The sequence below is a fragment of the Diceros bicornis genome, chromosome 25 (genome assembly GCF_020826845.1).
Source record: "Diceros bicornis minor isolate mBicDic1 chromosome 25, mDicBic1.mat.cur, whole genome shotgun sequence".
NCBI classification, from domain to species: Eukaryota; Metazoa; Chordata; class Mammalia; order Perissodactyla; family Rhinocerotidae; genus Diceros; species Diceros bicornis.
In genome coordinates this window covers 46,967,518-46,994,988 of record NC_080764.1, presented here as the reverse complement: position 1 = coordinate 46,994,988, position 27,471 = coordinate 46,967,518, and the positions used below count along the sequence as shown (strand labels likewise).

The 27,471-nt window shown below is 37.3% G+C and overlaps 1 protein-coding gene across 1 annotated transcript; it reads left to right on the top strand.

Annotated features, from left to right (window-relative positions):
• Nucleotides 1–27,218, top strand: RAB21 (RAB21, member RAS oncogene family). The gene is made up of 7 exons (XM_058568776.1): nt 1–323; nt 11,165–11,224; nt 12,001–12,108; nt 14,813–14,876; nt 22,367–22,421; nt 22,935–23,023; nt 25,600–27,218. Exons 1-7 carry the CDS (start codon nt 180–182, stop codon nt 25,740–25,742), a joined length of 663 nt encoding a protein of 220 aa, XP_058424759.1. The 5' UTR covers nt 1–179; the 3' UTR covers nt 25,743–27,218.
• Nucleotides 27,219–27,471: the final 253 nt, after the last annotated feature.

Genomic DNA, 27,471 nt, shown 5'->3' with positions numbered 1-27,471 from the left:
AGGCGGCGCAGGGGCCGTGGTCAGCCTGCGTCTCTGCGTTCGCTCCGCCGTGCCCTCGGCCCTTGCAGGCCTCCCCGGAGCGGGAGTGGAGCCGGCGCCGGCGTCGCGGGGCCGGGGCGGAGGGCCTGCCGCGGGAGCTCGGCGCGGCGCTGGGGCGCGGGCGGCCGGGCGGCGGCGCGATGGCTGCGGGCGGCGGGGCGGCGGCGGGCCGAGCCTACTCGTTCAAGGTGGTGCTGCTGGGCGAGGGCTGCGTGGGGAAGACGTCGCTGGTGCTGCGCTACTGCGAGAACAAGTTCAACGACAAGCACATCACCACGCTGCAGGTGCGGCCGGGCGGGCCCAGCCTGCCCGCGGGGGAGGACGGGCGGCCGCGGCCTCGAGCTGGGCTCGCGGACCCCAGCCCTGTCCGAGCTCGCCCTGGGGACGCGCGGGGTCGGGGTGGCCTGTCGCCAGAGGACGGCCTGTGGGGAGTGAGGGGGAGGGCCCTGAGAAGTCCCAGGGGTCCCCAGGTGGCCGCGCGTGGGGAGTTGTCCGTCGTCGCCCCCCCCCCCCACGCTGGTTCTTCTCTTTTGGTGCGCTTCCGTTTGGGCCCTAGGTGTCTTCGCTCGGCGGTCACCGTCTCAGCCCTTTTTCTTTCTTTCGGAAGTAGGAACTTAGCTGCGGATTTGATTTTGCGAGCTAGGTGATTTGTAACTTCAGCGCTTACTGATGACTAAGTGTTTATGCAAGTTCCATTTTGTTCTGTCTTCGAGTAACCTGATGATTGGCAAAAATCTCTGGAGGGTTTTTGAAGTGACTGCTTGCTGGCGTGGGTTACCCAGTTTCTTTGCTGCCTGCGTGGGTCTAACTTGTGGGTCACTCATTCTGCGAGGTCAGTCAACCCACATTCACATGGAAAAGTCATGTGAATATTGGCTAGAAATTGGTTCCCAAACTAACAGCTTAACTGCTGCTGCGGTTTATTTTCTTTGCTTGTGGTGTTGGGTCGGCTTTCATCTGCACTTACAGTCCGGTTAGTCGCAAAAGTGTTAAAATGTAGTCATTGATTGGAAGTGAAGCCAGGCCTTTGAGGCTGTTGTAGTCTCCCCGCTTGCCCGAAGAAATCTCTTTGCACATGTTAGAAGAAACACATCCAACTAGTCTGACTTGATCAATTTGGTCAAAAGCAGTAAATTCTAGTGGACTTTTGAGCCTGATTGTCTAGGTTCATATCCCACCTCCATCCATTTAACTAGCTGTGTGATCTTGTGCAAGTTCATTAACCCGTCTGGGCCTAAGTTGATTTGTCTGTTAAAATGGCCATAATATCTAGCTCATAGGCTTGTCAGGACAAATATATATAAAAGCACTTAGGGCCTGGTCCAGTGTAAGCTCTCCATCTTTATTATTACTGCCCTGAATTGCACAATACATCTTAATTAGTGATTGTGTGGTGTATAAGAACATGGACACTTATTGAATGCTCAGTCTTCTCATTATTGTGACATTTGATGGTTGATGCTGTTATTAACCTACTGAGTCTAGAATTTACAAAGACTGTGGTTCTGATTCCATTTCTGGTTCTATTTTTGCTCCTCTGTGTTCACTCCTCCTCTGTAAAGCATAATATCTGAGAAAGTGCGTGTCAGGAAACTGCGTTTTGTCCTTACATCCTTGTACAAGAGCACTTACACAATTTTAATAGTGAGTTGTTGAGTGTTACTTGTGAGATCAAGGACGTTTGTAAGGTAAATAATTGTGATCATTTGGAAGTTTAGAAATCCATTGAGGTAAAGTAGTAATAATAGCTACCATTGAGTGAGTTCCTATGATGCTTCTGTCTTTTCTTCTGTCTTTTAATTTTTATATCAGCCTATGAGGTGGATAGTTTTATTAGCCTCATTTTACAGGTGAGGAAACAGGCTTGGTTAAGTTGAAAGTAATTTGCTGGTGGTCATATCACTGCATGTCGTGCCCACGCTGAAATTTGAACCCAGGTCTGACTTCAGATTTTGAGCAATTAAGTCACACTGCCTCTGGATATTGGTAAACCACCTGTTAGTGGTTTTCTTTGTGCTACAGATCTAAGATTAAAGAGAAAACCATTGCACTTGAGCTCTTAATTTTTTTTTAAGATAATTTAGCCCTTCAACCTAAAAATTATACATTATATATTCCAAAACATCCTTGAAGCTAAAAGCAGGCTAAAGATTTTTATATATACCTGAAAGAAACTATTGCAATCTACACAGGAGAAAATGAAGTTATGGTAGATCACCAGTATCAAAAGCATAGCAGTCCTGGTTTTAATATTTATATAACTCTCATCACAAACAGTATCTGGATTGTATTACAGAATTGAGGATTTTGATATATACCAGTGTATGGAAACAGCATTATATCTAATCTCTTTCTTGTAGATATCAGTTCATCTCATCTTTCTTAATTTTTTCAGAGAAATTTGACTTCAGTGTGACCCATAAAACACAACTTTGTATGCTTTTAATTTCCAAATGGAGAGGAGATCACGCATCAGAAGATATGAGAGGAAGAATTCCCTTTTTTTCTTGTTGGCAAAACTACCTACTATCAAAATACTTTGTGTTTTGTAAAGTACACTCTCATGCATTCATATTTCAAAGAATTATAAGACTGAGAGGAACCTAAGATAGTTTATGGTTCAGTGATTTGGTCGTTTGTTTAATATTTCATTCAAGTGATTGTCTGCTTTTGTCTGAAATCTTGGAGGTGAGATGAACTGATATAGAAAGTGAAAAACTCACTATGTCCTGAGGTGGCCCGTTTTGTTTTTGGACAGATCTAATATCCAATAAATTTTTCTGTACATAAAGCCAAAATCTCTTTCCCTGTAGTTTCCAGTTCTAGTTCTGCCCTCTGAGTCCTGGTCACATGTGACATCCCTTCTGATATTTGACGATGGCTGTCACATCCCTTTGAGTCTCGTCTTCTCTTGGGTGAACAGTTCTGGTTCCTTTAACTGGGTCTCCTTTGGTATTGTTCTAAATCAGTGCATTATTTTGACATCTCTTTCTAGACACTCACCATTTAATCATTGTCCTCTTTCCTTAAAATGTGATATCTTGAGCTGTGGAGATGATTCCAAGTGTGGTTTGAACTGAGCAAAGAAGTGCAGACTGTCACCTCTCCTATTGCCAATGCTTTTCTGACGCTGAAGTAGAAAAGATTCTGTTAGCTTTTTGGGCAGGTGTCACATTGATTAATATTGGGCTTGCTGTCTTAGTCTTATTTGCTTCAAAAAAAATATTACATCCTCAAATTCTTTTTTCTTTGATTTTGTAGTTTTTTTGTTTCTAATGTGTTTGATCCATTAAAGTTGGCTTTGATAGATTTGCTCCAGTGATTAAAACCTCCTTTTAAATTTTGATTCTATAATTCAGGAAACATTGATTGAGCTTCTGTGGGTCAGGCACTTGGTTGGGTCCTGGCCATGCAAAGAAGAATAAGGCGTGGTCCCTACTTTCTGGCTTAGCCACTGATTTTAACTTTGTCACCTGATGATTTGGTAAAGACTTTGAAAGAAAGGGAGGGAGGGGGGCCGAGTACAGAGGTCTGTGGCAGGTCTCGCTATAGTTCTTGGATATGTGACTGGAGCTGAATTTTCCTTTAGACATGCAGAATATTAGGGTGGAGCTTTTTCAGACTATGCCTGGGCAACAGTCCTCTTTCCCCTTGAATGAGAAACAGTTATTAATGGGGTGTTGTACCTATTAATCATAATGGAATCAGAAAACAGCTTAAGACTGATTGCTATGGGCTAGTACCTAGTGGACACACAGCTTTTACTGAAAATAGTTATTCCAGCATTACAGATGTAACTTTTTTGCCCTGGCTACATTGGTCTTGCCTCCCGGGGATAATGCTTTGTCAAATGCTTGCAGAAAACAAGATACACTTTGTTTCTGCAGTAGGAGGCCATCTGATGTGGTAAAAAGGGACAGGACTTTGAAGTTAGACACGAGTTTGAATTTTGGCTCCTACTTCATAGCCATCATGCTCTTGACAGGTCATTCTAATGTTCGTAAGCTGGCTTTTCATCTGTAAAATGGGAGAATCTCACTCATAGGATTTTTATGTGGATTAAATAGAGAGCCATCACATGTAAACCTCCTAGCACAGTACCTGGCATGTGTTTTTTTAATAAATGTTAGCTGTTGAATGAATAGTGCTTAATTTGTGTTGGTTTCTTTCATGGTAACTCAGTCAAAAAGGTAATGGGATTAATTTGGCATTAATTATTTTGAGAACCCGTGCTGTCTCTGAAGGATCACTACATTTTAAAAGTTGCTTATAGATTTTATATATAATATATAAATCTATGTTATATGTGTATATACACACCCACATACATATATATTTGTTTATTATCCAGTCAGAGTTTTGGTTGGGATTGACATTTCTGGAAATTCACTTTTTTGAAAATTGTGACATTTGCCATGGTTTGGTGTTTTAGTACTGCTCCCTTTTTGCAGAGCTCCTCCAAGGTTACTGATAGTTATGAAGTAATCTTGTAGGTAAGCTTTCTGAGAGAACTCAACATCCTTTACCTGTCCCAGGGAACTTGATCTCGTATAGAGTCCCCAAGCTCGCTTATGTAATTTCTTCGCTGATTTGGGGCTTTCATAAACTTGACAGAGACAAGAAAGGCAGTTGGAGTGAGGGAATTACTGCTTTTTCTCTTGAATTTATTAGGGCAGTACTGCTGAACCTAAGCAATTAAATTCAAGAATTGTTTTTTTCATATTTGTTGTATGTCAGACATTGTGCTAGCTGGGGAATATAAGGATAAATAAGGTACTTGAACCGTCAGTTAGCTTTCCTGACTTTATTCTTAGGTGTTTGTGCCATTTTGATGTTAACCACTTCCTGACTTTGGTATGTTTCTTTATATCTGTGCTCTTGGGTGATCACTTTCTTTCTTTAGTTGTACCCCTTTTTTTCCCTTACTGAAGGTGTTTTAAGATTATGTACTCTAATAAGTGCCTTCTAACTCTTTCAACTAGTCTTCTGTATAAAAAGTAACATTGTTTGTTATCAGAACTGCCAGTCTTCTTCCGTTTTAGAATTCTAACTGGATTTCCACCTCTCTGCCTCCTAAAATCTAGGGTAGGTGTCTGTCATTTGATTAGCAAAGTGGTGCTGTAAGTTGTCTGGGCAGATAGTATCCTGACAGTTTGGCAAATGAGGAAAGTAAGACTTGGATTAAATTTCCAAGGTCCTACAATTAGTAATGGTGTACCATTTTTCTCTTAAGCTAAATCTACTACTTTTTTTTTTTTTATACACCTTAACCTCCTGAGCAACACTTGGCATTCAGGTTCTAGCGGTTGGTTTTACACTTGGCATCCTAGGCTCTGGTCTAGGAATCTTGGTTTCCCTGTTTGTAGCATTAATGTTTTGACTGTCTGACATATCTTCCAAGTGGTTCTGGAAGCCACGTCAGTGTTGATTCAGCCAATTTATTTACAATATTTTTATAAAATACAATAGTTGAAATAGTTTCTCACTTCACTATTTTACTAGATACATGTGGGCTATAGAAGCGTGGGTGATTTTTTTTTAAGACGAGAGGTTTTCTGCACTGTGGCTTTGGCTTGCTAATGTGTAAGTGCTCCACATCTGAGAGCCATGTTCTGCTTTGGTTGTGAGCTGCTCCTCCTTTGACTCTCCTTTTCACACTATTTATTTGGACTCTAAACTGATTATAATCCCTCTTTTTAGAAACTAAGGACAAAAAATATTGAGGTATTCAAACACCCAGCTTAATTTTCTTTCTTTCTTTTTTTATTGAAATATATTTGACATATACCATTGTGTAAGTTTAAGATGTTCAACATGTTAATTTGTTAAATTTATATATTGTAATATGATTGCCGTTGTAGCAATCCCGCTTAGTTTTCTGGTAGCTAATTTTTATTACCTTGCTACAGAGGACTAATTTTATAAATTAGCTGCCTGAATCCTTTCATGTTTTAAGTCTAAAAGTAGTAATAGCTACATTAAATACTTAAGCCTGAAACAATGTTAGTGACTAGCAAAAATAATGTAACTATTTAGTTGTGCACACACACAGTTATTAATGAAAGTCTTTTGAACTTAAAAGATAGATAAAGCCAGGAAAGTATTTGTTCACAATTCAGTTACTGTTCTGCCTTAGGTATTTTGTTTTGCCATTGGTTAGCAAGCACAGCAAGTGATCTGGCTAACAACAACAAAAATTGATTAGGCAAGTTATGAAAAGACTTTCATTTGGCAGATAGAATTTGTTCCTATTATTTCTCTCTTATAATCCTATTTTATTTTTTTAAATAGAGATTTAAAAAAAAATATCCACTTTGATTTCAGATAAGATGTTGGGTAAATAAGCATCAGGTACAAATGACAGATGTCAGCTTGAGCTGAGATTGTTAATTTTGTTAATATCCCTAAAGTTTGGAGGATGAAGTCATTGGAAGTAGAAGAAGTAGTGGTGCTGTAACTCAGGGTTTGGAGGAGTAGGGTGGGAACAGTACCATTAGTTTGATCCTCATTACTTTGTGCTTACCCAGAGAATGTTTTTGGGAGATGAGTTGGTGTCCAGGAACATTTACTGTCCAGGTGGAGGAGTGCCAGGTTAAGAATGTGCGTGTGTTCTGGAATAGGCAGCTTTGTGCAAAGGAAAAAGCACTGTGGAGTCAGACTCGCTGCCACCCACTGTAGCACCCAACTGAGTCGCCTGACCTTGGGTGAATCACTGGATTTCTTTAACTCTCGGGTTCACAACTATAAAACAGGGCTAATTACCTACTTCACAGAGTTGTTATAAACATTAAATGAGAAAGCCCAATCACAGTGCTTGGCACATAGTATGTACTATTTTTTTCTTCCTGTATTCCTAGAGCCTTTTGAATTGATGCTGTTTAATGCCACTTTCCCCACCCCTTTCTAGACTGGGGGTTCTTCACTGAGCTGTTGCCAGGGTTTTATAAATCCCCTGGGAAAGTGTGTGAAAATTGTTTTTGGTATGTGTATACGAGCAATTTTCTTGGGAGTGAGTGGGTTCACAGTTTTCATCAGATTCTCAAAGAAGTCCATAATCACCCCCCCTCCTACTCTCACTACCATGTAACAGAATTAAGAACCACTGCCCGACAGTAAGTATTATAACTACAAATGGTATCTCAGTAGTCTGGCCAAATTAAGTCTGCCTCATTGGGGCGGTTTAAAAAGATAAGACAAATTTCAACCTTTTGATTGTTTGCTGCTATCTTGATGTTACATGAAATCTTTCAGCTTTATTTTCAAATATAATTGTATTTGTTTTTAAGATAGAAGATGTTTGCTCTTTAAGAAAGTATCTATAAAATATTAAAAACCTAGGATGTATATAAAATGAGACAATTTATATTACAGAACGAATTTTCGTAGAGTGGGACTTAAGTTTTTCATTATGAAGGAAGAAAATAGAAAAGATTTAGTGGGGACCCTTTGATAATGTGCTTCACTGGTACATCAGATATTTGAATTAAAATAATTTGGTTTATAAGGAAACTTTTAGGAGCACATGTCTCACATACATTGAGTTATACCTGCGTTGATTTACCCAGGCACGTTGTAGATGTGTTTGTCTACAGTGACAGTATTTGCAGGTCTGCTGAGGGCAGCACTGTGGCTCTCCCTACCCCCTACTAAAGAAGTGTTAGCTCCCATCTCAGTCTGGGAGGTTCCATAGCAGAGTGGTTCTGAGTCATGTCCAGAGCCAGCTGGATTTCAGATTTCACTATCACTTACTGTGTGACCTTGGGCAAGATACTTACCCTTCCTGTGTCTCAGTTTTCATATCTGTAATATTTAGATAATAATTATGAGTTAATATTGAAAAACTCTTAGAAAACTGCTGATTTTGTTGTAAGCACTGTGAAAGTGTTAAATAAGTAGAAATATGTAATCTAGTTAACAGAACACTTATATCCATGGAAAGATGACTTACATACAAGGCAGTATACACTGTATATTACAAGATTAGGTTCCCTAAAATTCCTCAGGATAGAGAAGTTCAGTGTGGGTTGTATGGATGCTTTGAGAAAGCTTAAAAATTCAAGGAAGAAGAGTATAGGTCATTAGCTGGACTTGTGTAGATAGGATACAAAATAGAGAACAAAGAAGAGACCCAAATTAGAGGGAGATTTTAAGAACAAACAGAATTGGAGGGGATGTCTATAGACCATAGAAGTTGGAGAGTAAGTAGAGAAATACCAGAAGCTGTCTCAGGAAGATAGATGTGGACAGGTTGTGGCAGTCCTTGGACACAAAGATAGGCTTTGAGAGTTTTGTTTGTAGGTTAGGGCTCCCTAACTTTTATAAGGGAGAAGCTTATGATTTTGTAAAAGGTGCTTAGCACAATACTTGGCGGAAGGTAAACGTTCAATAACTGTGAGCTAGTATTAGCACTAGTACTGGAAATGACTGTGTAGTGTTGGGCTGTGTGGATGGGCTATATTTGTATATTTTTTTAAATTGCCTATTGGTGGACACTTAAGGTATTTCATGTTTTTTTGTTGTTGTTGTTCTTATAATCAATGCTGTGGTGAGCACTCTTTCCATAAAATTGTTTTGTACATCCATGGTTCCTTAGGAGAGACTTAACACTGTTCCTTAAACTCACTATGGGAGGGTAGTGGTAAGTTTCAGAAGGAGTGGTAGAAAGGAAGTAATCGAGCTTTACCAGCTCTAATTCACTCCCCTCTGCTGAGCAATCCCCACAAAACTCATGACAAAAAGGTTATCATGGTGTTACCTGCCAGCAGGGCCGTACTCCAAGCATACTTACTAAAAATGATAACTTATTAGAGAACCCTTCTAGGAGTTATAGGATTTCTTTTTTTTTTAAGTCATGGAGGCTTTGGGAAGATAATTTGACATGTAGACTAGAGTGTGAGGTGAGACGAAAGGTATTTGTATTGTGACATGTTATGAGACTGATGGTCATAGAACTCCAGAGGAAATGTGAAGACAAGGCTTGGTAGGTTTTTTGGAAATAGGGAGTGACAGGGGAGGAAGAATATTCAATGATAATATTCCTAAGATTTAAACCTCAGTGACTTAAAGAATGTGATCAAAATACTTAAGTTGGAATGGAAAGCCCATCTTGAGGGGAAGATCAGTTTAATTTTAAATACGTTTGATAAGAAGAGAGGCATTTAAGTTAACCTGTCAAATTTTGGATAGAATTCAGATTTTGAGTTTCTCTGTGTACCTTTGATATTAAAACCATGAGAATGGTTGAGTTGTGAATAAATTACACAACTAATAAGTGGCAAAGCTGAGGTTCAAATCCAAACGTCATATTCTTAGCCCGTGTGCTGTAGTAAGCGGGAGAGGTTCTGCATTCACGTTTGTGGTCATAACATGTGTCTCATTTTCCAAGTTATTTCTTTTGTTATTTTGCCACTTAATTTATTTTATGCCCTTTTCTGTATAATCTTGATTTATTTCATTTAATAAAGTATCTTGAGTAGTATAGCTTGAGCCTCGAAGGCAGACGTTCTGGATTTGATCTCAGCTCTGCCATTTGAATCTGTGTGTGGATTTTTCTTAATTCTAATTTTCCTTGGTGTGCATACAGCAGAAAGTCCTTCCTGAATTCTAGGTTCCTTCTCCTTCAGTAATAATTCACTATCCTAGCTTTGTATCTGTGTTACTTTCTTTTTGTTCACTTTCTTCTATGTAGATACACCTAAATGTGACTGTCTCTGCATAGCTGTGAACTTGGCTCTCTTTTCCTTTTTTAAACAGGTCAGCTGACTCTGGATTTGGATTATATTTCCTCTTCAGTTCCTCTTGATTCTGTTCTCTTTTCTATCTTCATGGACTTGTTCAGGCTCTTTTTGTTTTTCTCTCCAACTTTGTAATAGCCTCCTGTCTCCCAGGTCTAGGCTTATCCTTTCCAGTCCAACCTCCCCTCCTGTCCCAGAGTCATTCTCTTAAAATATAGATCTTATGCTTCCCCAATGCTTAAAGATCCTTCTGTGATTCTCCTTTGTCAACAGTTTTATTTCTTAACACTTAGGATGAATTAGCTATTTCTCTAGGGAAAAAGAGGTCAAATGAGTTTGGGAAATGTTTGTATAAATGCAGTTAGTCATCCTTCCTTCTGTCCTAATCTTAGTCTAATGTGCACTGGGAATGTACAAAGAAGATACAGAGCAGTATGCAGCATTTCCCAAATATTCCTGACTGTTGTATACATTTTTGCTTTAAATACATGTCTAGTGTCTTGGAACAGGTTTTATTAAGACCCATGAGGTAGAGTCCATACATCTAGACATGGAATTCTAGGACTTTTTTTTTTTTTATTCATTCAGCTTTTGCCTATCTGTGTAGTCTCCTCTCTGGCACTGATCATACCAACTAGGTGTTCCTTATGGACCAGGGGGTTTACGTGTTTCAGGCCTCAGTAGCTTCACCAGTCTGTCAGGGAAAACCCCTGCTACTCCTAAAGGGGAGATCATCACCCTCTCTCTGAAGCCTTCTTTGACTCATCCAGGCAGGCTTTACACTTCCTTTCTCAGCACTCTCCTTATAGTATACTTGGCAAGACCTTCTATTTTAACAATTATTGCCTAGTGTTATAATTCTCTTTACATTTTTGTTTGGTGGAACCATTTGCTTTCATTTTTGTGATATATACCTAGGTCAGTTGTTAGATAGAGGTTAAATAATTGAATTATAAAATAATTGGCAGGAACATTTTAAATAATACTGGTATTCATACAGTTAAGTAAACTACCAGTAAACATTTCTTTTATTTCTTCTTAGAAATCTCTTAGATTCTTTCTATAATGAGTAGGTAAGGTAGTATCAAATTAAATGCTCTCAAGAAAAAATTTTATGGGGAAAAAACTGAGAAAAAATATTTAATTACCAGCTTTTCTTTGTATTTTTTATAACTTGCGTTTATAAAACAAAATATCTTTTTCTTAGATTAGAATATAAAGTTTAGTCTTCAGTGAAAGTAATGTTTGGTCATTAATAAATACTCAGTGATTACTTTTTGTCCCAAGTAACCTGAATTTCATATTGAGATGATTTATTCATCTGTACTTATTAGGATAAGAAACATTGTTTTATATGAAACATTGTTTAATGTATATCTCTCTTTTCTTAGGCATCATTCTTAACAAAGAAGTTAAATATTGGTGGCAAAAGAGTAAACCTTGCTATATGGGTAAGTTAATCTTTTCAGCTGTGTGAGTAAAGGCCTTTACTTGTTCTTGGTACTCTAATAACTAATTGGTTCAAGGAATAGGAATTTGAATTTCTGGGTTTTTTTTTTTGTTTTTTTTTTTAGTTAACTGAAAGTTAGCCAAAACTTTTTTAATAAACATTTTTTCTAAAATCTGGCTAAGAATTTTATCTTGAATACAATGGTGTACGTGAATGTTGCTGTCATAACTTTTCAGCGCGGAAAGGGTCAGCGCAGAGAGATTCCACACAGGGAAAGAACAGGCTGGGGGGACAGCCTGCCTGGCCTTTTTTACCTCTGTGTCTCCATGTTCCAGCCTTCCAAGGGTGGCTGACGGAGAGTAGGGCATGGGTAATGCAGTAGGGTACCTGTTGGCAGGTGGTCCCAGTACGTGTTCTCTTTCCTTGTCTCCTCCCTCTGTGGGGAACCTAAATTTAGGGCAAGGCCTGTTCCTGGCTTATAATGCCATCTTGGTCATTCTGATCCTCTGGCAACTGAATTGGTTTTTAAACGGGGGATGGGAAGGTTACTGAGGAGAGTTCGGAGGGGAGAACTAACCTTTGTATAACAGTAAAACATTAAATATTTGTTTGACTTTTTAAAAACTTTTCGTAACCTGTTTTGTTTCTTTTAACAGTGTTTTAGGGGTTTCTGTAACTTCATGCCCCACTTCTCGGTTAGTCAAGAAGTTCGCTGCAGTTGCAATAGCGCATGTATTTTTTTTTCCTGATCTAATAAGCATTTGTTGCTTTATTTAGGATACAGCAGGTCAAGAGAGATTCCATGCATTGGGTCCAATTTACTACAGAGATTCAAATGGAGCTATTTTAGTTTATGATATAACAGATGAAGACTCTTTTCAGAAGGTATTCTGTCTTCTTATGGGTAGATGACTTACAGAAGAGCAGCACTGATTTCTCAAGTTGCCGTTAACATGCCCTTGTTTACTAATGCGATTAGTCTTGGTTTTAAAGATAAAGTATAATTTGCATAAATGGTGACCACTCGTATTTTTTAATGGAGTATTTCATTCATGTTAACAATATGAATATCACAGTTTTTAATAGTTTATTACATGGCTTTCTCAGATATTAGGAAAGGGAAATAATCTGAAATAAGCTTCAGAAAAATCTGGGGGCTTTTTTTCTCCCTGTTAAAGAAAAATCAAATACATTTTTTTTGATTCCGTACACACGGGGCATCTGAAAACTTGGTATGGCTGCACAGGCTCCCTAATTGTGAAGAGAAAAAAGAAGAACTAAATGAAGTTTAAGCTCTTTCTCCTAACTAAATATCCTAGAGGATATAATATAAATTATAAAAGGACAATCTAGCTGGTGGTTATTTTAAAGCTCTTTCTTTTTTTTTCACCCCTCTTTAAACATACACCACAAATGTAGGATTTTTAAAGTTGTTGGGGACCAAAAATGAGTTACTGTTAAACTTACATCTGAATTCTTACCACAGTCAGTATGGTGACTGATTACCGATTTGACCTTTCCTCTTGGAATAAATTGGTCAAGGGTGTGTAACTAAAGGGGGTAATTTCCAAGGCAGAAACTTTGTTTGCCTTGAGTTACAGGTTTGTTCTTGTTGAAATTGCTTGCTTTTTTGATTTTTTTTTTTTCTTTTCATTTATTTCCTGGTATTTGATGAAACAGATATACAAGTTAGCCCTTGGGTTATTAATGACGTGGAAAAACTTAATCCAAGGAGTAGAAAAATAAAACAATAGATAGCTGGCAGATTTAATGATATTTTCAAAAGTTATTTTGGGGCTGCTATTTGGTGCTATTTGTTATACCCTCCTGCCTTTTGGCATAAAAGGAAATGGCTTAAGTATTTTACAGATTAAGAGAAGGTTTGAGTCTCCATATGGCCTCTCACTCCATCTGTTATCTTATCCCCTGATACTCGCGCCACATGGTCTCTCATTAGTATTCCATATTCTATCCTAAGCTTCTTATATGACATCTACATCCCAAGAGTATATCTGCCAGGCCTTCTTAAGGCTTAGGTCTGGAGCTGGCATAGCGTTACTTCTGCCGCATTCTCTTGGTCAAAGCAAGTTACGAGGCTAGCCCGGATTCAAAGGGAGGGGAAGTAGACTCTGCCTCTTGATAGGAAGATTGCCAAAGAATTTGTGACCATCTTTAACTCACTACAGAATGTATGGGGGTAGTGAATAGAATGCCTGCGGAGGGGAATCTGGTTAGACTTAGTAGGTTGTACTATATATGTACAGGGAGTAGAGTAATAGATAATTGGATTCTGGCATGTTTCCTTTGAAGTGATCAGGATGTACGTTTTATACTAGTACTGTCAACTTTTTTTTATGTAAAATCAACTAGGGGTGGAAGTTAAACATTTCTCTGAGAACTTTATACATATATATGAATGAAACGAAAAGATGGGGCTATACTGAGAAAACTGGTTTAGTACTATTATAAAGATACGGTGGTGATATTGATTACCTCTGCTTTTATAAAGATTTGGGGTTTACTAAAGACAGTTCCTCTGCATTCTTGCAGAGCGTAGGAGTGTGGAACTGTTACATTTGTGCCATAGGACCAGAGGCAGAGTAAGTGCTTACCACATATATAACGTAATTTTTGTAATTTATAGATGTGTGTATTTTTTTTAGGAAGGCGTATAAGTTCTGTGTGATTTGATTACATACAGATTAAATTCTATTACAAAAACTGAAAGGTTATCCAAGTTTGTTCTTTATCCTATTCTATTGTAATCAACATATTTAAAATCATGAGTTCAAAATATGAGTTTGCTTAATTCCACTTTACTCCCAGCTGCGCCTACTGCTATGCTTCGTCCATACTGAGGATCATTTTGTTACTGGACTCATTGTGCACCAGTGTTTCCCCGCCAGGGGGTGGTAGTGTCTGGAGACATCTGTGGTTGTCACAACTGCAGAGTGGTACTGGTATCTAGTGGGTAGGAGGCCAGGGATGCTGATAAACATCATACATTGCACAGGACAGTCTCTCACAACAAAGAATTATCTGAGCCCAAATATTAGTAGTGAGGAGGTTGAAAAAACCTTTCATACACCTAAGGATGAAAATATATTTTGCCACTCTTTTTGGTGCCCATAAACATTTTTTTTTTCTTTTAATTGTGTGACACAGATGCTCCTGTGCCCTCTATTTCGGAACCAGTTGGGGTACAAAAGCCTTTTAAGCTCGTGTGTTCTTCAGTCCAAAGTGATTCTGTATACGTATATAATAATAATCAGAGGCTGGAGTTGTCATGCTTTTGCTGTGATGAATAGCTTTGCTTGGATCTGTGGAAGATTTATGAACACTTGCAATTAGAGGTGCTTCTGTTTATACCTATATGTAGATATAGAGAGAAATCGTTCCATTGAATGTTTGTGTGTGTGTGGTTTGCAATGTAATCTGGCAATAAATGATCCTACAGTGCATCATTCCTAGTAACAACTAAGTGTATGGGCTGTTAGACAAAATTCTGAGGTATTTTGACAACACTGAGTTTTAGGGTGTTGTCATTGTAACAGGATTTGTTTTAATATTTACTCTTTTGTATACACAGGTGAAAAACTGGGTCAAAGAATTACGGAAAATGTTGGGAAATGAAATCTGTTTATGTATAGTTGGTAAGCATCGTTACTTTTTAAAAATGTTCTTTGTTTCTTTAAGGCTTTATTAAAGAACAGTAAACAAATAATTCTCATTTTAAAGTTATATGAGAAAAGAAGAAGAATGACATTTTAATATTTTATAATTTAGGATTTGGAAGTGATCTTTCAGGAGACTCAAGCTTCTGTACTTCAAGGACTGCTTTGGGGAGCAAGTAGGAAGCTAAACACGTAGGACTTCAAGTCCTCCAGCCTGGCTTCAATTTGACCTTTAGTATTTCACCGTTAAGATTTTGTTTAGGAAAAAAAGAGTTCAGGAACTATTTTAAAATAAGAGTTAAAACCAATGACTTAAGCTGGTGTTCTTGTTCTATACGCTTGACTATACACATTTTTGAGTTGGGGACAAATTTGACAATAAGGATATAAGTAGATCATGATACCAGGGTGGAGAAATATTCTTAATGAGTAAAATAAAGGAGCTCTAGAACTCACTCTTGGACTTCTGGAATTTCTCTTTGGTTTCCTTTTTCTTTAGGTTATTATTTCTGTGATAACTAATTATTGAGCAATATAATGGCAGACACTGTGCTGTGTACTCAGTAGATATTATCCTCATAACCTCATGAGTGCTTTATGAAAGCTGGGCCCTGGAGATATTTAATAACTTGTCCAATATCAGGCAGCCATCAGAGATCAGATTGAAATTGAAGTCATTCTGACTCCTATGCTTATGTTCTTAATCCATATGATGAATATAGCCTCATGCTGTTTTCTCTCTACTTTTCTACATGACCAATAGAGTGAAAATGGCCTGGGAGAAACCAGAGTAGTTTTAGTGGAGGACGTGCAATAGAATGGTCAGCATGGCAAATTCTGCTGTTAGCCTTAAGAATTTTTTTTTTTTCCTTTAACTTGAGTTTACATTTCTTGCATTTTGTCACCATTAGATTGGTAAACTTCACAGTTCCAGATCAGAGTGCAAGTCTGGGGGAAGCGGTCAAGATGATCTGGCCTGCTTTTTAGTGTAGATGCTAGATGTTAGGCTAGATGGCTGGAATATTTCAGACCAGAACACTGGGGTGGTAGACCACGTAGGAGTTTGGGGCCAAAGCTGCAGCTAATCGATAGTGAGTTTGACCTGGTTTTGTCTAATATATGGGACTTAGTGGGAGTGCAGGTGGCCACAGGCAGTGAATGACTGCAGATTGGATTATTTGGGATTCCGGTTCTCTCTCAGAAGAGAACAAGAAATGACTAACATATACTTAAGAAAGTCAAAGAAGCCTCAAGAGCTTGTTACTTGACCAAGGTTACGAATAACATTTTTTTAAAATTAGCCGGGTAAATAAGCTTATGAATAATTAAACTATTTTCTTCATGTTCATTTATAAGAAGCTTTAGGAATATTGGATCTGGTAGCTCACTGCCCCAAGTAGAGTCAGATATTCCTCACTTAATGTTAAATAATGTTTATTAATGATTAGTATAAAGTATAAAAAGCTCTCTCTCTCTTTTTCTTTCTGTTGGCAAGTGTGACGTGGAATTTTAGTTGTAATTTAGAGTTGGAAGAATTTTGAGAGCCCATTTACCACAAAAGAAAAATGGCACAAAGTTAACATATCTGTGTAACCGGTGCCTTGGAAGCCCCACCTGTGCTTCTTTCTCATCCCAGCAGTACCCCAACTGACTTTCCCTCACCATGCCCCACCCCAAACACTCTCTTCACTTTTTACTGCATGGACTAGTTTTGTTTTGAATTTTATATAAATAGAATCATACAGTACGAACTCTTGTGTCTGGCTTTTTTTGGCTTGGCTTTATGTTTGCAAGATCCCTCTATGTTCTTGTATATAGTTGTAGTTCATTTTATTCTCTTGCTGTCTAATAGTTTATTCTGTGAATATTCACAGTTTATCCTTTTGCTATTGATGGACATTTGCATTATTTTTTCCACCTATTGTTTTCATCCTATTTTCTATGGTAGTTCAGTGTTTATTCTCTCTTCTGTTTTATTACTAACTTCAAAATAATAATACTACCTCACAGGATTGTGGTGAAGATTAAATAATGATTTGGGAAAGCACTTGGCATAGAGAAGGCATTTGACAAATATTTGTTCCTTTCCCTTTACATAAGACAACTCTTCAAACATTTGAAGCCTACTTCGATGGTTCACCTAAAATCATATTCTCTAGATCTTCAACTGGTTTTTTTTCTTAATTTTTTTATTGATATCCTAATAGTTTATAACATTGTGAAATTTTGGTCGTATGTTATTGTTTGTCAGTCGCCCTTCACCCCTTGTGCCCACCCCCCTTGCCCCTGGTAACCACCATGCAGTTCTCTCTGTCCGTGTTTTGGTTTATATTCCACTTATGAGTGAAATCATGCGATGTTTGTGATTCTCTCTCTGGCTTATTTCACTTAACATAATACCTTCCGGGTCCATCCATGTTGTTGCGATGTTGGGATGATTTTGTCTTTTTTTATGGCTGAGTATATATATAGTGTGTATATATGCCACATCTTCTTTATCCAGTCATCAGTCGAGGGACACTTCGGTTGCTTCCACTTCTTGGCTATAGTGAATAATGCTGCAGTGAACATATGGGTGCATAAGCCTCTTTGGATTTTTTTGTGTGTGTGAGGAAGATCAGCCCTGAGCTAACATCCATGCCAATCCTTTTCTTTTTGCTGAGGAAGACTGGCCCTGAGCTAACATCTATTGCCAATCCTCCTCCTTTTTTTTCCCCCTTTTTCTCCCCAAAGCCCCAGTAGATAGTTGTATGTCATAGTTGCACATCCTGCTAGTTACTGTATGTCTGACGCGGCCTCAGCATGGCCGGACAAGCAGTGCGTCAGTGCGCGCTCGAGTTCCGAACCTGGGCCACCAGTAGCAGAGCACGCGCACTTAACTGCTAAGCCACAGGGCCGGCCCCCTGGATTGTTGGTTTCAAGTTCGTTGGGTAGATTCCCAGTAGTGGGATAGCTGGCTCATAGGTTGTTTCTATTTTTAAATTTTTGAGGAATCTCTGTACTGTTTCCCATAGAGGCTGCACCAGTTTGCATTCCTACCAGCAGTGAATTAGGGTTCCCTTTTCGCCACATGCTCTCCAGCATTTGTTGTTTTTTGTCTTGGTGATTATAGCCATTCTAATGGGTGTAAGGTGATATCTTAGTGTAGGTTTGATTTGCATTTCCCTGATGATTAGTGATGTTGAACATCTTTTCATATGCCTGTTGGCCATCTGTATATCTTCTTTGGAGAAGTGTCTGTTCTTTTCCTCTGCCCATTTTTTGATCGGATTGTTTGTTTTTTTTGTTGTTCAGTTGTGTGAGTTCTTTATATATTATGGAGATTAACCCCTTGTCAGATATATGATTTGCAGATATTCTCTCCCAGCTGGTGGGTTGTCTATTCATTTTGATCCTGGTTTCATTTGCCTTGTAGAAGCTCTTTAATCTGATCAAGGCCTACTTGTTTATTCAGCTGTTTTTCATTTGGCCTAACTTCTAGACATTCTCATCATCCTGATTATTTTTCCCTCGGTTTATTTCAGTGTATCCTTGTGTCCCCTGCACTTGAAATGAACACTAGAATCCAAACATTGTTGAGCCAATGTATGTTTAACATGGCTCTCTTTTTTTTAAATCTTCACACTGTTCTACCAACATTGTCTAAGATTGCATACACTTTAGCAGCCATGTCAACTCGCTGTCTCCTTTACGTAGTACTTTTTGTAAGTACTGCTCTTCTGTCAGGCTTGTTCTTATATAATTAAGTTATTTAAACCTATATGTAGGAATTTCAACTTGTCATATGTCTTTGAATCTTTATGTTTGATATAATCTGCTAACTTTTTTATGTGTAAATTAGATGCTGAATCTTCTAGGTCCTTATCTAAGCCACTGATAATGTGTTAACCAGTAGTAGAGAACCCCATACTTCACTAGCAAGGACTTTTCTCTCAACATTTAGTTAATCCATTGGTGACTGGCTCTTGCCTGTGATTGCTCTACTTGATAGTATTTTGCTTCTAGTCTCTCCTTAACATTTGTATGTTTGTTAAACAAATATTTATTATTAATAATAGTTACCATAGGGGGCTGACCCGGTGGTGTAGTGGTTAAGATTGCGTGCTCCACTTTAGTGGCCTCATGTTTGTGGGTTCGGGTCCCGGGTGCAGACCTACACGCTGTTCATCAAGCCATGCTCTTGCGGTGACCCACATATGAAATAGAGGAAGATTGGCACAGATGTTAGCTCAGGGCCAATCTTCCTTACCAAAAATAATAATAGTTACCATTTATTGAGTGCCAGGTACTGTTCTAAGAACTACACGTTGATTATTTTATTTAAGCCTCCTGACAACACTGCAAGAAGGTATTATTGCCATTTCCATTTTACACATGAGAAAATGGGCTTAGAGAGCTTGATAGTTCCCAAAGTACATAGCTAGTTAGAGATAGACCTGGGATTTTAACTCAGGTCTGTCTGCTACTTCAAACCCATATTCTTAACCAACACTATATATTGCTTACTATGTTCCAGGCTTTGGGTATAGTCTAGTGAATAACAAAATAGATATGGTCCTTGTCTTCCCAGAGCTCATTGTGGTAGGGAAAGAGAGAAAAGCAAGCTATTATTATATATTATGATAAATGCTATGAAAAGGGAAGTACAGAGCACTGTGATAGCACAAAACCAAACCTAACTAAACTTGGGGGTCTTAGGGGGAAGGGAAGATTTCCTAGAGTGTTAGATTAACTAAGTTAGCTGGATGAAGCCAGGAGGATGGTGGTAGAAAATTGTGTTACATATCATGGACTTCAATTCTCTCATACCATTATTGATTTTTCCATTTGATCATTCACTGATGAATATGGCTGATATTAATAACTACTCTTTATTGAGCAGGTACTAGATGCTAGGCCTTTTACATATATCATATTTTCACACTGACCCTGCAAAGTTTGTTAGCTACATTTGTACAAAGTGAGACTAAGAGAGGTTAAATAATTTGCCCAAAATGTTATTAAGTGAGCCAGGACTTAAAAACAAGTTTTATCAGATCTAAAAGCCTTTTGCAAACTTCTTTTCACTAGGCCACACACCATCCAGTCTGAGCAAGACATGGTTCTAGCTCTTTATTGCTCTTAGGCCATCTGCCCTTAGCAATGTATGTTCCTTTCATGTTCCTTATTCAAATATGTATTTTATTTTATTTATTTATTTTTATAATTTTATTTATTTATTTTATTTTTTCCCCCAAAGCCCCAGTAGATAGTTGTATGTCATAGGTGCACATCCCTCTAGTTGCTGTATGTGGGAGGCGGCCTCAGCATGGCCAGAGAAGCGGTGCGTCGGTGCGCGCCCAGGATCCAAACCCGGGCCGCCAGCAGCGGAGCGCACGCACTTAACCGCTAAGCCACGGGGCCGGCCCATCAGATATGTATTTTAAAGAAGATAAAGTTTTTACTGTTCTTAGCAAGGTGGATTTTTCCCTCTCTTTCCAGCCTCAGCCAATTTTTATTTTTTCTAACCTTTATAGTACTGTACTTTCAAGGAAGTGCTTACTTTGGTGGTTATCCTTGTTTTCTGAGGTTTTAAGCCTATTAGAAAGTTCCCTGTGTAGCTGCACAGTAGTACTGATACAGGTATGAGCCTCAGAGCCTTAATCGTGTAGCTGTTTTGCTTTTAAAAGAATATAGGAACTAAAAAGATTTTGAGCTTTGGAAAAATGTCAGTTACAGGCTGTTTTCTGTGACTTAGTCTATGCTGTCAATCTATTATGAACACTGATTGTTCGAAGAAATAGTAGAGGGATTAAGGTTTTTTTAATTTAAAATAGGTTATTGGAATAGTTAGCTATTTTAATAATAACTGGATTTATTAAAGTTAGTTAAGTTAAAATGTTATTAAATAGTAAAGCAGTGACTGAATAATTTCCCCCAAATATTCATTTCAGGCAGTAAAGTGATTGTCTACTTTACCTATCCTCATTTTTTTTAAAATAGATGTTGATAATTCTGGTGGAATTTGAAAAAGAGGCATTAAAGATCTGGAAAAACAACTCCGTAGGGTTTTGGCTAATTGGAACAAAACTCCTTGCTATCTGTAGGAGATTCCTGTTGTACCTTTTTAGAGTGGCAGAATTTTGTACCTCTGTGGGAGCCACTGGCCACTAGGTGGGGCTTTTTGCATTTTTCGCAGCATAAAACAACTTGTTTTTCCTCTGGTGACTGTCGGATACATTGGCTGTAATATTTAGCAAAGCAAAAATTTTATTGGCCAAGAATAATGTAGGAACTCAGAACTAATATGTGTCTTCTTGCTGAAGTGGACAGATAATGTTCGAAGAAGGAAGAGTTGGTTACTGAATTTGTTGGTACGTGCTGAGCTTTAGTATAGTCTACTTCCCTCCTTCTCATCCTTAGGCTATGGTGTTGTATAGTTGCTTGCAGCCGCTTATAGTTAGATGCTCAGAATTTTTAGGTCCTCCCTATAGAAAACTTCTGGGCTTGTATTTTTCAGTTTTAAGCATTGCATCTTTCACTGGGTGTTACTTCAATGCTTTATCTGAAATTGTCTTCTAGACTAAGGTCTCAAGAAAAAATGTCCTTATTTACAAGATTTCCTTTTTTCCCCCATAGGTCATAATGGAAGAAATGAAAATATTTGTTTGAAGTGTCCTTAGGGTATTTTTCCCCTTTCCTGTCTGTTATTTCCATTACCTTTAGCACTCTATGTGTCCAGCCAACTCACTTTAACCTCTACCCTGATTTCATAAGGAATCTGCATTTCGCAGTGTCTTCATTTTTTTTCTGGTGGCTTTTTAGCATAATCTCAGTTTGGTTCCATTGTTTAAGGAGAGCTAAACTTATTTTCAGTAATTTTAAATCTGCATGATGTGCGTACATTAAGTTCTTTCATGTTTTTAAAACAGTACAGTTTTCTCCTGTGTAGTGGTGAAGTGCTTTAAAAGCCATACATTTTAATGCTTTCTTTAACCAGTTCATATCATCCAGGAAACCAAAATACTCTTAGGATCCTAGAGGCTATTTTTTATATTTTTGTGAACAGTAAGGTAGCATTGCTTAATTATTGACTGACTCTAAGTTGATTGGGGACCATTTACAGTTGGCTAAGAATCATAGGTTTATCCCTAGGTTCCCTAGTGAATCTTAGTCCCTGTTATACCCTAAAGCAAAGAATAGTGCCCATCTCTTTGGAAAAGTCATTTTCTCTGACGGAGGCTGCAGCTTCAGGAGGGATGTGCATTGAGCTGTTTGAGGGAGGTTGAGGCATACACTTTGACAGTCCTATCAATCCTCATATCATAGGGGTTAAGTTTATAGTTTTAGGATGTTTAGTACAATCCCCTGATGGGGATTTGTATTATTTTTCCAGGTGATTAAAATGGCAATTAGATATTTAGAATCGGCTTAATTTTATTATAAAAATGAATCAATGTTAAAGATTGGTATTTACTTTTTCAAATTAGGTAATAAAATAGATTTGGAAAAGGAGAGACATGTTTCCATCCAAGAAGCAGAATCGTAAGTGTTATCCCCTTGAGGCCCAGTCACCCCCTGGTGGAAGCTGTCCTCTGCACCATGTGCTCTCCCATCTGGTGTTACTCCAGCCTCTTGATATAGATTGAGCTGTGGGATTCTGTGACACCTGTTCACATTGGTCATTTCTGGACTTTGGGGACATTTAAAGATATTCCACTCTCACTTCTCTTTTTGATTTCAGTAAAAAATATAAGAGTGATGCAAAAAGAAAAGTATCATGATTGAATAGTCAATGAGTCACAAAAACTTCTGAAATATTTGCGTTCCAAATTGACTTACAAAAATGTCATCTCGTTATACTTGTGTTCTTATTTAAAATTTGGTTCAGTGTATAGAGATGTTAAATGGCTATATAGTCTTAATTTTATTAAACCTGAGTTAATTAGTAATAAGTCACTAAAATTGCCACTGTAAAAAAAATTCAAATAGCAGTCATGACAAAAACATGAAAATTTTTTTGCATCAATCACTGATGTTACTTTTTTATTTTTTAAGGTATGCAGATTCTGTGGGAGCAAAACATTATCATACTTCAGCCAAACAGAACAAAGGAATTGAGGAACTCTTTCTTGACCTTTGTAAAAGTAGGTATATTCAGATTTGGTGTGTTTAGAAATGGCTCTTTTTAAAATATTGGTAATGTTTCTAAAGTGATGTTTTACAGCCTCCATTAATGACCACATTGATGATTTGTCACATCTACCAGTACTATTATTTAATATTTTTACTTTAACTTATTTTTTAAAGCTTGAATACCTACTTTAGCCCTATTTTAAGCAGTAATTAATGGCTGTGAAATCATATGTGTGGTACATGCTAAAATAGATATTAAAATAAATGCGTAACTATTAAAAGTAAAAATGGAGGGGAAATAATACAGATTAAAACACATTTAAGAGCTGTAACAACCTGTTGCAGTGGATGGACCTTTTTTAGATCCTGATTTGACAAACTCATGAAAAAGAACATTTGTGAAACAGTTGGGACTATATGAACATTCGTTGGATATCTGATGATACTAAGAAATCATTGTAAATTCTTTTTAGGTGTGATTATGGTGATGTGATTACGCTTTTAAAAAGAGTTCTTATTTTTAAAAAAAGTTCTTTTAGATATCATATTAAGATAATTTATGGATAAAATTATGTGTCTGGGATTTGATTCAAAATAATGGTAGGGATGTTTGCTGAGTATGGATGAAATTATGTGATGGATGTATGGGTTTTCGTTATGCTATTCTTTCTACTTTTAGATATATTTGAAATTTTTTATATTAAAAAGTTTTTAAAAAGAGAGAAAGGAAAATGTTTTATTTACTGCTTGGAAGTCATTTCTCATATCACCAATAGAATGCATACCATACTTAGGAAAACCCTGGTCTACAGAGTAATTGAAATGATTTGTCAGATATATTCCTTGAATTCATAGACCTCAGACTCTTTTGAGAATTTGATGAAACTATGATTTTTGTCTCTGGAAAAATGTATATATACATAAACTTTGGAGTAAATTTCAGTTTTATGAAAACCTGGAGGTCATTCACAATTCTCCTAGAGCAGTAATTCTCTAAGTGAGGTCCGCTGATCAGCATCACTTGACTGTGTTAGAAATGCAAATTCTTGGGCCCTACCCTAAACCTGCTAAATTAAAATCTCTGGAGATGGTGCCCAAAATCTGTGTTTTAAGAATTCCTCCGTATGATTCTGGTGCAAACTAAAATTTGAGAACCACTGCTGTACATATGTTGATCACCTGGGGATCTTGTTAAAATGTATATTTTGATATAGCGGATATGAGCTGCTCATTTCTAATAGGCACCCAAGTGGTCATGATGCTGGTCCTCAGACATACTTTGAGTACCAAGGTTCTAGATCAGTGGCTTGTAAATCTCACATCTTTATAAAAAGAATTTTGAGTATCCCTCATGTTTATTTAAAATTTATTTAAAAATTACAGAACATATGCAAGTACTAATAAATATTGTACTTTATAAAACATAAAAAATAGAAATTTTGAAAGATTGAGGAAAGATAAGTAGAAATTAAAATTTGTGATGTTTTATAATTTTATCTCAGTGTATTGTCCTGCCCACTTCAATTTGGAAACCATTGTTTAAGAGCAATCTCTGGACCCAAGTTTAAGAATCCTTGTTCTGTTTTAAGGACTTCCTCTTTCCTTTCCTCATCTTTTCAGATATGTATTTTGCAAATATTTACTCCTAGTCTGTGTCTTGTATTTTCACTTTTCTTAACTGTGTCTCTCAAAGAGCAGAAGTTATAAATTTTAATAAGGTCTGGTTTATCAATTTTTCTTTGTGATTTGTTTTTTGTGTCTTATATGAGAAATCTTTGCCTAACTTAAAATCACAAAGATTTTCTCCTACAGAGATTTTTCTCCTCTGTTTTCTTCTAGAAATTTTATGTTTTACATTTAGGTCTGTAATTCATTTTTTTGTTAATTATCTCATGTAGCGAGAGGTGTAGATCAAGGTTTCTTTTTTACATGTAAATGTCCAGCTCCAGTACTATTTCTTGAAAAGATCATTCTTTCTTCATTGAATAATCTTGGCATATATGTCAAAAATCAAGTGACTATATATATGGGAGTCTATTTCTGGACTCTGTTCCATTGATCCCTATATTTCTCCTTTCACCAATATCTCACTGTCTTTATTAGCATAATTTTCTACTATATCTTTAAATCAGATAACATGAGTCCTCCAGCTTTGTTCTGCCTCCATCATCTTAAACTCTTTGATTCTTTCAAATATCATTGCTTAAAAAGTATTACATTACTAGTTGAAAAATAACTCTTGTACCCTAAATATCACTTGTACTTGGAACAAGGTGAACTTCTGTAGCGTATTCCTAAGTATATTTGGAAAATCTTAAGGATTATCCTTGTATACAGTCATTTGTTCAGAGCAGAAACTTTTTTTCTCTATTGATGTCACTGTGGCCATTATACAACAGGACAAATAACACTTGCTATTAATTTTTTTAAACTTGCAGGAAAAGCTATTTAGTGAGCTGACAAAATGTTTATTTAGTTTCTCTCGGTTGAAAGTCAGAAATGGCTATCATGGTGGTATACTGAAATTATAGGAAGAGAAAACTCAGAGATGTGGTCCTCAATACTTCCTGCTTTCTCCCTCTCTTAGGGATGATAGAAACAGCACAAGTGGATGAAAGGGCAAAAGGCAACGGCTCCAGTCAGCCAGGAGCTGCAAGGCGAGGGGTGCAGATCATCGACGACGAGCCCCCAGCCCAGAGCGGTGGTGGCGGGTGCTGTTCTTCTGGATAACTGTCCACACCTAAGAAACTTAGAACAAACAAACTGTGGATCATTGCCTCAACATGAAGACTGCCATATTCCAAGTCACGTTATTTTACCAGTGAAATTGTAGAATTAACAGTATTTTAAATTACGTTTATAACACTGCAGAGACCTTAAGTGCTAAACTTAGTGGAGTTTGTGACCAGAGAATTGGCATTTTCTACAAATGTTAACAAAGCAATTACCAATGGCCTTTTTACATATTTTTTTCTTTAATAAGGAATAATGTGCATGTAGAAAAGACCTACTTAAAGCCTTCATTTATATTCTTTTAAATCACATCTTTATTTAATAACTTATATATGTTGTCGGAATGGTATACATTTTTGCGCCCCTTTGTATTTTGTGGTGGTTTGAACTGTATCACTTCTAAATGGCAAACTGTTTTTGTTTTTGTTTTTTTAATTAGCAGATACCTGAAGTACTATTTTTGCAGGGTTTGCACAGGCCCCTAACTGTCTACTACTTTGATATAATCTGTATACATCTGTATGCTGAGCTGGTAAAATACATTGTAAATTACGTATTAAATATTTTATCTGCTTTTACAAACGCAAGGTGCAAACATATATACAATAGTCTCATTGATGACTGTAAAGTGAATTAACATTTGGCGATAATGCCTAAGCTTTTTGACTGATATAAAGATCATAGCTCTCCCTCACTGCTTTTGTCTTAACCTGAAAGTGGTATGTTTAAGTTTTCTCGTATACTTTACTTGAATTATTGCTGTTACATTTTTTCATTTTTTGCCTCTAGAAGTCCATCTGATGATTGAACAATAGCATTTGCCTTTTGGTTTGTGAGTTATTTTTGTTTTTGTTTTTTGTTTGGATAAAAGAGGCAACTTCTGCCAATTTTGCTTAGAATGATTAAGTTAGAAATGTTTGAGTGGAGCATGCTGAGTTTCACTTCTGCAATGGCTTTAGTTTTTTCTTAGGCTTTATTTATGTGAGATGGGCTCACTAGTGTGAGAAGAGAGGAAGAGGTCCCAGCGAGTAGCCACTGACGAAGACTCGTTTATAGGGCATGTTAGTGGTAGTTTATGCTCCTGAAGCAGCACTTGTAGATCCTTTGTGGGCAAGTTGTATTTGTTCATTGCTTGCCAGAGATGAACACAGAAAATTTTGTTTCATTTTATAAGACCTATCCTTCTGAGTTTGTGTGAAGGGAAACATTTCATGTAATGCAGTGATAGTGAACACTGGAAAGATTTATTATAAAATTATATTCTTGTATACTTTGTAAATTAGTCTCTCCTTAGGTTTTTTTTTTCTTAAGCATAAGACTGAGCTTAAATTTGTTAATTTTAATAGAATCAGGCACTGCTCACAGAAGGAACACAAATTGTGGAAATTAAGTTGTTATATATATTTTTCCATTTCTGTCATGCTTGGAAAACTAGTAAATGTTTGTCTAAGATAAAATGGAATGGTCCTTGGATTTACTTCTTTTAAGAAGCATTAGTATGCAGTAAAGTTGTTAGCATGAGCAATTAAGAGGACATATAGGATATAGTCACTAAAGCAGTACTACCGTATTTTTAAGTTAATAGCTTATACTTTCCCAAATGGAGTAAAAGTTGAATGAATTGACACCTTGATGTTATGATGTTAGAATTTTAACTTAACTGTCAAGTGTACTGTGAACCCTCACTTTATCTTCTTTAATTATTGCCCTCGCCAAACTCAGCACA